This window comes from Chionomys nivalis, chromosome 1 (genome assembly GCF_950005125.1).
Source record: "Chionomys nivalis chromosome 1, mChiNiv1.1, whole genome shotgun sequence".
Classification (NCBI taxonomy): Eukaryota; Metazoa; Chordata; class Mammalia; order Rodentia; family Cricetidae; genus Chionomys; species Chionomys nivalis.
Genome location: NC_080086.1, coordinates 65,605,361 through 65,618,139, shown reverse-complemented (window position 1 = coordinate 65,618,139; position 12,779 = coordinate 65,605,361). Strand labels below are relative to the sequence as shown.

At 50.8% G+C, this 12,779-nt stretch overlaps 1 protein-coding gene across 16 annotated transcripts in view; it reads right to left on the bottom strand.

Moving 5' to 3' along the window:
* Nucleotides 1-5,138: 5,138 nt before the first annotated feature.
* The window catches only part of Dysf (dysferlin), a 201,592-nt gene continuing 193,951 nt past the window's right edge, over nucleotides 5,139-12,779 (bottom strand). For all 16 annotated transcript variants that reach the window (XM_057791040.1, XM_057791074.1, XM_057791057.1 and 13 more), the window contains 3 exons: nucleotides 11,754-11,863; nucleotides 10,520-10,667; nucleotides 5,139-7,611 (listed from right to left, as the gene is read on the bottom strand). In XM_057791040.1, coding sequence (XP_057647023.1) covers nucleotides 7,573-7,611; nucleotides 10,520-10,667; nucleotides 11,754-11,863 — 297 coding nt within the window. In that variant the 3' untranslated portion in view covers nucleotides 5,139-7,572. The remainder of the gene's footprint in view (nucleotides 7,612-10,519; nucleotides 10,668-11,753; nucleotides 11,864-12,779) is intronic.

The following is a 12,779-nucleotide window of genomic DNA, read 5'->3' as shown; positions in this document are numbered from 1 at the left end:
GCCCTTCCTCTACTAAGGCAGGCGTGAACACAACTCACAGAAAAGGGATCCACAGGGATAGTCTGACCTCTAAGGGACATTTTTGAGCTACGAAGTTTCCCCCAGGCCTGTCTGTAGACTAAGACCTTGGTCTAAGAGAGCTTGAAGAAAAACCAGACCCTGCTTACCAGACCCCACGGAGGCCCCTGGGAAGTTCCAGGGAGACAATATACTCCATCTGAGAGACCCATGTTTTCCTCCCTGATGGGTGAGCATATGAGCTGTGAGGCCTCATCAGGCCTCCGTAGGGAGCCTCAGCCAGGATTTCTCTGTCTGTTGTCTCCTCCACTTCCACACTCCCCCAGGCCTCTAGGCCAGCTTGTGTGCTGACGGGGGAACTAGGGAATGTCTGCCACTCTTTCCTGGATCTGGGACAACAGCAGGGGGGATAAGGAGGCAGATCCAGAAGGGTCCCCTGCCCTGCCCCATTTTCCAAGCCTAGCCACGTACTTCCTTGTCCCCTCATTTCAGTAGCTGGCAGAGAGTTGTAATTGAATTTGCAGCTGAACTGAGAATGAAGAAAGCAAGCACTTTACATGTCTGGGATTAATTTATCCCTGATGACGGCCACATCCATGCACTCTTTTCTGCCTGCCTTTCCAGCTTGTGTTCTGGCTGACAGTGGGAAACACACACATGCACACATGCTCAGAGGGAAAACTCAGGGTGCCTGACCCTCTGCCTGTGTCTGCCTGTGGTCAGGCCCACGAAGACCCTGACCAGACATAGCTGACCGACTCCACAGGTGGGTCTGTCCACAGGCTCTGTAGCACATTTGAGGTGCTCACAGAATATTGTGAAACAAGGTCACACTGAACTCACTGCAGGAGGCGAGGGTGGGTGGTAGTCAGGCTCAGATGTCAGGAGGTGCCCAGCTCCTTCCCCACGTCCAGCACTTCCTGGTGTCTCCATCACCCTCGGAGTAGAGGAGCCCCTTGCCTTTCCAGTCTTTTCTGGCACCCTGAGGATCCCAGGGCGTCTCTGTAAAGGCATGACCAGCACCTGTGACAGGTTCGTCAGTGGAGGCCTCACACTCCCAAGGGAGGGCCACCATTGTCCCCAAGGTTGGAATTCTGTTTGGAGACCTGTCAAACAGGACACAGAGCACTATGTCTGGCGCCCCAGGCACCCTCTTGTTAACCACCATACCCCAGAAGCTCTGCAGCCTGGCATCTTTTAGCTGATGATTCGCTGGCCCTGGGAGAACTGTGCCACACTGCTCTGGCACTTGTGTCCCCGTAACAGATTGTTCTCCCAAGTTGGACCCCAGTGGAGATGCTCCCAAACCAGCCAGCCTGTAGAGAAGACGTTCGCAAGCCATCCACCTGCCAGTAACAGTGCTCCCACGCTGGCCATTCTGCAGTGGGGATGCTGGAGAATGCACCAAAGCCAGCCAGACCCCTGTGGGAGTACTCCTAAGCCATCCATCCCTAGCGGCCATGTCCCTGAGCCAGACAGTTGCATCTTCACTTTTGGGGAGGTCCAAGAGGGTACTGTCCCTGGAGTTTCAGGCAGTGTTGTCTTTTCCTGTTTCCTTTGTCTGAGACATTTTTGATTCCCTTCTCCTCCTCTCTGGAGTGGACCTGGTAAGGAGGACCAATCAGGTAAGGGCAAGACTAATGTGGAAAGCATTTAGACTCACCACCCTTGTGTGTGTGAATGGTCCCACTGTGTGCCTGTGAATGGTCCCACTGTGTATGTTTTTGTCTATGTGTGTGGTTCTATTCTGGGTGTGATTGTTTCCCAATCTCTCTCTGTGTGTGTGTGTGTGTGTGTGTGTGTGTGTGTGTGTGTGTGTGTGTGTGTTTAAAAACGGACCCATTCCTGTAAATGATTTTCTTGTAGACTTTGGTCTTTTACCACTTGTTCTTGGTCAAGTTTGAAAACTGAGCTTTTGAAAGTTCCCAGGACTTCCTGCTGAACCATCACAAAAACAATTTCCCGCCTAGGCCTGAGCCAGGCAAGGGCACAGGAGGGTCCAATCCCAGCATGAGGGACAAGGGTTGGGTCAGCTCCTGACATCTCCTAGAGCAAAACATACCCCCCCATACACACACACACACAGCCCCAGTGGAAGAAAGTGGAACCCTAGGGAGCCCCCAGTCAGCTGGGTTAGGAAAGTGGGGTGCCAGGCCAGCCCACCTGAGGGTCGGGCTTACACGGGCCATGTCCCTTGCTTGTTTCCTCCTTTTCTCCCATATTTTGAGAGAGTGAAGAAGGCAGAGAGGAACTGGCTCTGTCCACCAGTGGAACGAGCCAGCTGAGCTCAGCTCACAGGCACCTGGACTCCCTGCTGGAGCATTGTCCCTGTCCTTCTGTCTGCCTCTGTCTCTCACAGCACATCATTCTCTGCTCACATCTAACTCATCTGTCAGAGAGGGGACGGGGCACGCTCAGGGCCAAAGGCAAGAAAATGAGGTCAAACACAGAGACCAGGTCACAGGGAGGAGCTGAAGTGGGCACTCTTTCCCCAAAGCACAGGTCAAGAAAGTCACTGCAGGCCAACCCTCAGTATCCTTCAGTGAGGAGGGAACTGGAGAGCCAGGTGAACCCTCGCAACACCCTGGTTGTCACCAGCTCCCAGGCAGGGGACATCCACCTGGTTCCTCTGGAAATCCCATAATCCCACATTTATGAAACACGTGAAGAAAGGATTGCGACAAACTTGAGGTCCCCAGAGTTGGGGCACAAAGGGGAGAAGCAGAGCAGTCACTTTGTGTGCAGTGCTTTCTTGGTCTGCTCACCTTCCTGTCTGCCCAGCCGAACTGTACACACCAGACCAGACAGAAGTAGAAACCGATGTGTGTGTGAGTGCATGTGTGTGCGTTTGTGTCTGTGTGATGTGTATTTTCATAGGCACATGTTTGTGGGTACATGCTTATGTGTATGCATATGTGTTTCATATATGCCTTTGATGTGTATTTGCAAATATATATGCTTGTGTGTGCATGCATGTATGCATGTGTATGCATTTATGTTTGTGTTTTACATTTGTAAATATACCTATTTGTATGTTTATGTACCTGTATGTATGGTGTTTTGTATGCTTGTATGTGTATCCCTGTGTTTGTATAGGTAATATTTGTATGTACATGATTGTACTATTGCATGTACATGTGTGTTTGCATATGTGTTTATGTACAAGTGTTTTGTGCATTTACATGTTTGTGTAGGTATGCATGTGTGTAGAATCTCCCTTGAAAATCTTTAAAAACAGCAGAGGCAGGAATACAAGAGGCCATACCTTTGACTGAACTCATTTTTTAACAGTGAGATTTTTCCCCCCTCACTTTGCTACCAGAATGATCTCCAGTGTTGCAAACTAACAGAATTTCAAAACATAAAGTCCTCTTGGGTGGGTTCTTAGAGCCTGTCTGTTGAAGGGACTTGCAGTCAGCCCCGAGAAAAATCCCATCAGTCAAAGAAATAGAGGACCCACTGAAGGCAGATAAGAGATCCCAGCCCTGGAGACAGGCTGTGGACCAACAGGCCAGAGCCATCACAGTGCAGGGCCAGGTGGGGCAGAGTACCAGGGGCAAGGGGAGGTGAGTCTCACTCCCTCCTGAGTCAGTGAAGGAAGGTAGAAGCTAGACAGGACCGAAGCCCAGGGGACAGGGCATAGAGGACTAGAGGATAAGGAGAAAGGCGGCGGGCGGAGCTCTGCACTTCAGGGAGGCAGGCGGCTGGGCAGGATTGTGCGGAAGCTCTGACACTGCGCTGAGAAGCAGATTGTTTGCGGGACACTGGGGCGCCAGCACCAGCTCTGCTGACTTGCTGAGTGCAGGCATCTGCAAAGACGGGGCTCTGGTGCACTTCCACGTGCAGCTTCATGTGTGGGCAGTGGACATAAGAGCAGAGCAAGAACCTTGGTCAGCACCATGCAGGGAGAAGTAAGAATACGGGACCCACTATCATCCTTGAGGCCTAAGGCCCCCATTCTGGCTTCCTTCCTGTGGCTGTGATCAAACACTGACTAAAAAGCCACTTAGATGAGCTGGAGAAGAGCAATGATAGGCCCCGAGTTCAAGTTCTAGCAAACACATGATGGCTCACACCCATCTATAACAAGATCTGGTGCCCTCTTCTGGCCTGCAGGCATACATGCAGGCAGAGCACTGTATATAATAAATAAATAAAAATATTTAAAAAAAAAAACACTTTCAGGTCACAGTCTATCATGGAGGGAATTAGGACAGGAACTATGACAGAAATCATCGAAGAATGCCACTTGCTTGTTGACACGCTTGCTCATACTCAGTCAGTTTTCTTAAATAGCTAGAAGGGTGGTAGAGGCTTGTGAAGGATTAGGTGGTGCCTCTGTGTGAGTTGGGAAAGGTATCAGTTGCTGGGGGTAACACACTACCAGGAAACTACAGCACTGCCTGCTTTTATTAGAATAAAACGCTTGGCTACATCTGTGGGGAAAGTATTGAAATAAATAATGTGTATAATAGGAACCGGGAAGATGGCCCAGTGGGTAAAGTGCCAGTCACACAAGCGCAGGATCTGAGTTCAGAGCTCCCAGGACCCACTTAAAACACCAGGCAGGCATGACTGTGCATGATCCTCATTCTGGGGAAGCAAAAAGAGGAATGTCCCTGGGGCTCATTGGCTAAACAGCCTAGCCAATCAGTAAGCTCCAGGATCAGTGAGAGACCCTGTTTAAAAAAAGATAGGAGTGTGGTTAACCTCTGGCTGTATACACACACACACACACTCAACTCACACACACACTCAACTCACACACAAAGCGTAGGATACTGTGGTGCTCATGCACACTATTTGGGCGGTAGAAGTTTAAGCAGGTCTTGGGGAGTGCGTGCGGCTCTTCAGGGAGGAAACACATCCAATGGGGGCCTGAGCTGTAGGGAATCTGTGACTCTGCAGGCAGGCATCTGTTCAAGAGTCAGATGGTTAAGAGCTTGACCACCCCCCCCCCTCATTCTGCCATGTTCTGTGTTTCAGCTCCCTGGCCTGGCCCAGCTCAATCACAGAACAACAGCCACTGAGGCCATCACTTTTTTTCCCACAAGAGAAAGAGCAAGAAGATGCGGATTTGTCTCCATGTGTCTTTTTATTTGGTAGAAAACCTTCCTAGTGATGCCCAAGCCTCCCTCACCTCCCCACCACCTTCCCTCATTACAATGCCCCTTCCCAGAGCTGTCATTGCCAAGGACAGTGGCTTTACTTTGATCTGTCTGATCATAATAGGTAGAAAAGAAAGGGTGAAGTGCAGCTATAGGGAAGAAACCTTCTAGAACTTTCTATAAAAGGAGGAGAGAAAGCCCAGTACTGGATACACGAATGCATTTGAATCCACTTGTCCAAAGGGATTTGATAAACAGTGCCACCATCTGCAGTAGATAAAACCAGAAAGTACAGGGTGGCTTGGGAATTATCTGCCATCCCACAGTCCCGGGATATCAGGTCATGTATGGAGATTACACTGTGTGACCCTATTCATCCTTGAGGTTCTGGGTAGGGACTGTCCTGGCCTAGCCATTGTATGGAGCATCCTGCCCTCCCACAGCAGTTCCGAGATGTGAACCATATCCAGCCTGTGCCTGAGCCTTGACCGTGTGGGGATTCCATGTCCCATGAGGGTCTGTCTTTGCAAACTTTTGCTCTCTCTCTCTCTCTCTCTCTCTCTCTCTCTCTCTCTCTCTCTCTCTCTCTCTCCCACACACACCCAGAGCAGTATCTGAAGCTCTTCCCCATGAGAAGATGTTTTCTCAGCCTATGGGAGCCATACGCAGCTCACTGGGAGCAATCATGGAGACCACCCTAGGCCTGCCACATGAAGCATTTCAATATCATACATGTTGGCCAGATACATGTTCGCTGGCCATCCATCCCACAGCCCTATCCCATGTTTGAGATTTGCTTAATGGCTAGTGTGATCTCAGGAAGCAGCTTCGAGTCCAACTTTCAGAACGAGACCAACTGTAAGCAGAAACCAACCCAAGGAATACAGAGCAGAGAAAGCACCAGTCCTTATGTGTGAAGCTGGATCAAGCTTTGCTGAAGCCTGTCCTTTATATGCTTCATTTCTATGAAACCATTGAGATTTTTGTACTCATCTGAGTAGATTTTCTACTACTTATCATCTAGAATAGAAATATAAATAGCGTTCACAGTAGCCCTCCAGACCCTTTCAAAGTAGCGGGGAGACCACAATTCCTCTTACAAGACAGCACCCAAGGGGTGGGGGCTGACATGAACTTATTTATTTATTGTATTTCTTTTCCTTTTCCAAGCTAATTTTTTTTTTCTGCAGAAACTACCTCTGCTCTGCCCTCCAGTGTGTCTCTGATTCTCTCAGGCGGGTAGCTTCCTCTTCCACACCTTCAGAAATCCTCAGGCTATCCTATGAACAAACACCCCAACCCATCCTGAGGCTAAGTGAGCTTTGCTTCCTCTCCTCTGGTTCCTCCAAAGGCTTTCCATCCCTACTGCCACACACTGTTGGACACAGGATAGACCCAGCAAAGCCTCCTCACTAGGTGGAAGCTTCCCAAAGAGCTTGCAGCCATGTCTGTGCTCTGTTTTCTGGGTGAGGTGTGTCTCTGCCTCTTGGGCTTGGGCAGCAAGCCTTTGGGGCCCTGCTGCCAGGTTCTCTTGGCCCAGCATGAAGTAAGGGTAACATGGTACCAGCTCCATCATGTCAATCTGGTGGTGCCTCAGCCTGAATCCCACAGCCCTGGGAGGGGTGAATAATAGAGGGGTATGGGGGAGGATCCTGGGCCAGGGGAACCAGCTCACAGTAGGAAATAGGAGAAGCCTCCAGTGACAGGAAGAGACAGCCAGCACTGCCTGCCCTGAGGCAGAGGCCTCTCTTCAGAAGCCTTGGAGCAAGGCCTTCCAGCTCCCCGTTTTCTGAGTGCGGTCCTGCCGCTCCTGAGGATTAGTCTGGTTCCCGCAGGAAATTTCAGAACAACGCCGAGGCCAAGTTTCAGACCACAAGGAAAAGGTGTCTGAATCCAGCCAGATGCTTTAAGAAGGTTGTGGAAGCAGCGAGGAGGAACTGCAGAGGTGTGTGTGACGAGGTCAGGCCACCTCCCAATGGAGTCTCTCACCTGAACAAATGATAGCCTCCCCAGAAAGGTGGAGGTCAAGTGGGGAAGGAGGGGGAGGAGTTCTGCAGAAGGGAGGAGACAGATGATACAGGCCACTGCATCAGATATCAAGCCTCAAGGCCCCTCGCCCTAGCTGCTTCTGCCTCCAAAATCCTGGCCCAGAAATGAGAACACTCCACTGGCACCCCGATCTCCCCAGATAACCCCCTACGACCCACACAATCTCCCTCACTCAGGTACTGTAGACACATAGTAACATAGCCTGTGGTTCTGTCTGCTTTATACTGAGATCTGCAAGAGTTCATCCAAAACAGAGCTGGGTTGGGGGAGAAAAGGATGACGGAAATAGGGTCATCCCAAGAACTCTGTGCACATGTGCAAGACCACCGGGCCCCAGAGGAATGGAGGAGTAGCCAGTCCTGGGCCAGGAAGCAGCCCTTCTCCAGAGTAGACATCTTCAGCTGAAGGGCTTCACAAGCTTCATGGCAGCATAATTCTAGGAGAAAGAGACAAGGATAGAGACACATGGTCAGCCCTTCAGGGAAAGTTCGGTGAGGGGAAAGCTACAGGCAGGGAGCTGGGCTCCTGGGTCTTCATCCCTTGCCTACAGCCTGTCCTTGCCACTTCCTGGCCCATGCTCTATATTACTCTTATGACACTCTTATCCATCAAGCAAAGCTGTCTCTGACCATTTGCATGATTCCTAGGCTCCTATCTCATACACACAAACGGGAGGCCCAGGGCTAACCCATCACCAAACCACTGCCCAGAAAGCCAGAGAGTGGGGTGTGGGGCCATAGGACAATCCATAACAGGGGCCAGCATTAAAGAGGGGTCACCCTCCACAAAATGCTTTCTGCAATCCTGACAGGAGCCTCCCCTCCCCACCACTCCTCCCAAACACCACGAAAACACACAACACAACACAGGGCTCTTAATTGGGACAGTATGTTCTCCAGCGCCGGCCTGGAAAGCCAACCCTGGAAACAAAGCCGGCCCTCCTTCCCCGCCAAATCGCTTCTGCCGCCCCAATCTGGCCCTGCTCCCGGCAGGCTCAGAGGGGCCAGAGGAGTCAGAAGTCCCTGCTCAACCCTCCTAGGGGACTCTCTAAGACAGTGGGGGTGGTCTGACAAGATGGTGCCCTGCTCTGGCTACAATAGGCCCTTCTGCCCCACCTAGCTGAAAGCAGGTGAGCCATCAGGCCTGGCCTTCATGAAGCAAGCCAGGTGACTGGAGACGTGAACAGACAGAGATGGGATTCTGGACTGGAGCCAGGCCTGCAAGCAGAAGTCCTATAGCTCAATCCTACTGGCTCCTGGATCCCGAAACCCTGGCCTGAATCCACCTGTGCTGCACACGCTGCTCTAGGAGGTGAGAGCATAAAAAAGACACTCAGGGAAAACTAAAGCAGTGGAACGTAGCTACTGGAGCCCAGGCGTCAGAGGAGGCTCTCTGCTCAGACTCCCCAAAAGTATTCCCTGGTTATCTTCAGGAGCAGGAAGACCCCCAGGATAGAAGGGACCGGCCTTTCTTCCAGACATGGCTCCAAGACCTAGGACAGTCCCTCACAGGCCTCACAGGGCTGGACCCAGCTGGGCAGGGCTGGGTGGGCACCCAAGTAGCTGCAGTGACAGCACTTGGAGCATGCTCTTGCCCTCCAGGCGCTTAAGTAAAGGACTCAGCTTACCATACAGCAAATCGAAGAGACAAACAAATCTGACCTGAGACAATCAGAAGCCTGGGGCTCACATAGTCCAGCCTCTTTCCCACACAAGGTCACACACACAGAAGCTGGTGGGAAGTCGGTAGAACCCATGCTCCTAAGTTCAAGAACAATGCTCCACTTCCTACAATAGGGCTATTCCTTCTTTACTGTCCTAGAGGGCAGCTTCCTGCTGAGCTAGCCCAGAACTCTGCATCCCAGAAGCTTCCTAGAGACACTGAAGCTGATGCTCACTGGACCATGCCGGGAAAAGCAAAGTATACACCTGCTGTGCCTCCAAACTCTCAGCTGTAATCGTCAGTGTCCTAACTATAACCTAGGACATCTGCCTCCTAGCTTCTCTCTTGGGGGTCCCCAGGCAGGCCCTCCTCTTCTAAGTACAGACACCTACTTACTCAAATCACCTCATTCTCTGAGTAGAAACTGACCATACCAAGTGAGAGAAGGTGACCTGAGACAGGCCAGAAAGGTGGGGGCTATACCTCTACCTCACCTCCACAGCCCTAGATGGCCCAGCTGCCAGGCACTGATCCCAGGTCATCTTGGTAGCAGCTCAGCCCACAGAACACTGTACTTGCAAGACCACCCTCACCCCAGAGAAGACCTGACCCTGGCACTGTGTTTGCTGCCTTCCTTTCTTTAAAGTATCCCCTTACACGGCACAAACTTCAGCCTTCACAGCCTGGGCCCACCCAGGACCTCCGTCAGTTTGGCCAATTGACTTCAACTTCCTGCTTAGTACAGCAAACATCGCAACAGGAACCAGGAGCAAAGGGCAGAGGCTTGCCCCACAACCACCACAGACAGAGCCGGGGAGCTAAGCACCAAGCAGCCCTGGATGGTATGGCTGTGGAGACCCTGGTATATCTTGGCCAGATGCCAGCTGATTGTTACCAGATGTAAGGTATCCTGAGTAGGCACGCTTCCTGTGAGGGGTTCCAGATACAGTCCCTGATCATTCCTACTTTCTCCAAACTCTAGCAAGGACCTCAGATGACCTGGCAAGTGCTGTCCTCTGTCCTGCCACCTCATTCCTTCCCTTCTCCACTTAGCTCCACTCCACCCTTCAAGGGGCTCCCTTGTAACCCTCAGATCAAGCCTCCTGTTGTGTGAATTTCCCCCAAACTGACATTATTAAGGCTCATGAAGCAAACAAAACTTACAAGTCTCGAGATGCTCCTGAAACTTACAAGATTCACAAGTCCATCCCCCAAGGTTACTCCAGTATTACACAGTACTAGGAAGAAGAGCCCCTCCAACCAGTGGAGCTTCCTGTACAAGTCATGCGGGTAGCTCCAGAAACGGAGCTTCTGAGTGTTCCCAGCCATGCTGCAGTGGGCTTTTCAATGTGCAACTGCCTCTGAGTCTCACGCAGTAGAGTAAGCAACCACAATCAACTCACTGGCTCTCCAAGCTAGCCACTTGTTCCCATCTCTCCAGGAAATCATACAGCCCCTCCACTTCTACCTGTCCCTTGATAAGCCCATTCTTAGGTACTTGCTCAACAAGTAAGAATTCCCTAGGTACAAGGCTTTGTCTCCCTCCTACTAGACAGGCAACACCAAGAACTGGGGTTCTATCTCCTCATTGAAACAGGTCACTGGTTGCCACCAGACTCTGGGAACACATGGAAAACGTGGGACTCTCCCAAGTCATTGGCTCCCACATCAGCCATACTTACCGGGAAGGCGTAGACAAAGATGCCCAGGAAGAGCAGGAGGATGAAGAGGATGATGAAGAGGATGATGGCACACCGGAAGCGTCGCCACAAGATGAACTTCATGGTCTTGTATGGGGAGGTAAACCACAGGAAAGAGGTGTCGGGGCGCCTGGAGGTGAAACCCCAAGTGTCAGCCGAGCTCTCAGCTGGGACAGTGTGTCAACTAGCCTGGCTGTGGGAGAAGAGCACCCATGCCCTCCGCCCCTCCTCCAGAGCCTCTGATGATGATGCTTGCCTATGCCACCTGTGTTCTTGGTGCTACTGAGCCCCATCTTCAGGACCCCTTGCTTCTTGCCCTCTCCCCTTCTGAACCCATACTCAGCCACAGATTGCATGCTTGGGAGTGGGGCAGAGCTTCCTGTTTGGTAAGTGAGAGCACACTGGCCCCCAGATATGCCAGGCTGGCTGCCCCTGTGTACACAGCTAGACATGGGAGGATAAAGAATAAAAAAGCCAGCAAAGCCCATTGCACTCACTCGCTCCCAACAAAGAACTGCAAACCCCTCCCCTCGGTCAGTAAAACCACTCAAAGAACACAGAGGGCTTTGCGTCTCAATCTTGGCCTTTGTAATATCCACTAGTCCTGGGTCTTGGGACTTCCTCCTTTGTCCATCGGATCCCAGCATTCTGGGGTAAAGGTGCCTTTCCCTGTTTTCTAATCCCACATGGGGACAGCACTGTGACAAAGTAAACCATACACCTATGCTCACTTTCAGAAACACCATGGTGAGTGATGTCAAGCATAGCCCTGAGCTGAGTTCCAAAACTATTGTCAGCAACTGCCCAGGAGGCTGGAGAACAGCTTCCTGTCTTCCGTCTTTTTGCTGGAATGACCTCATTTATCTTTGGTAAACTGAGTCTCATCTGTGAAATGAAGGTAGCTTCACAGCAGGAGATCCCAGGACACTGGACCCTAATGCAGTATGCTTAACACAAACCCACAGGGAACAGCTTCTTTTTGCTTTGTTTGGTTTTGTGTTTTGGATTTTGTGACAGTGTCTTGCTATGTAGCCCAGGTTAGCCTGGAGCCCATTATCCTCCTGCCTCAGCCTCTCGACTGCCAGGACAAGAGGCCTGCACCTTCTACCTGGCTTGGCACTCGCTGCATGAATTAGTACAAGAGCCCAGTGTTCACTAAGGCTGCATCCATGGCCTGCGCCTCTCTAAGCCATGGAAAAGCTCTGTACCAACTGACCTTGGATCTTCTAGCTTCGGATTCATGTTGGGCTCATCCCGACCCTGGCCAGCGGGCCGTTCTTCGTGTTCACTCTCTGCAACGATCTCTAAGGTCATTTCCAGCTTGCCCTGTGGACATCAATGGAACCTGATTGTGGCCTCTGGCCAGTGACCCAGAGCAGAGCCATTCCAGAACAAACAGAAGGACTAAGTTGCTATTTTTATTTTGAAAAATGCAGGGTTATGGGGCTAGAGTAGCGGCTCAGCAGCTAAGAGTGCTTACTGCTTGCACAGAGAAACCTAGTCCAATGTCCAGCTCACAGAAAGACAGTGAGTCACAACCATCATCTCTTCTTCTGACACCTACTGGACCCTGTACACCTGTGGTACGTATACATACATACACTAGGCACGAACAGAGACACATCAAATAAAACAAGCGCACATAGTCAGCTTCAACTGCCTACTTCACCCAAAATGGAGTCAAATAAGAAGAGAGATTTTCAACTGAGGAATTGTCTAGAAAACATTGGCCTTTGGGCATATCTGTATTTTCTTAATTGTCATGGAGGTGGGTGAGGCTGTCCCTGGGCAGGTGGTCCTGGGATGTCTAAGAAGAGGTATCTGAGCAAGCCAGAAGAGGCAAGCCAGGAAGCAGCATTCCTCCGTGGCCTCTGCTTCAGGTCCTGCCAGCAGGTTCTCATCTGAAATTCTACCTTGGCTTTCCTCGGTGATGAACTGTGACCTGTAAGCCAAATAAACAAACCCTTTCCTCCCCAAGCTGAATTTGTTCATGGTGTTTAGCACAGCAACAGAAAAGCAAGCTGCGATAATAAATATATTTTTAAACACTGGATTGTGGCGGGCGGTCACCCCACCCATTCTATGTGGACACAGGTGTTCTCAGCATCCTTTTTTTTTTTTTTTTTTTACCATTTTAACCTTTCTACTGCTGTATTTTATCTTGTTTTATTAATTTATTTTTAATTGTGTGTGTGTGTGTGCATAGGTGGCCAAAAGAGGACACAGGATCCCCTTGAGCTGG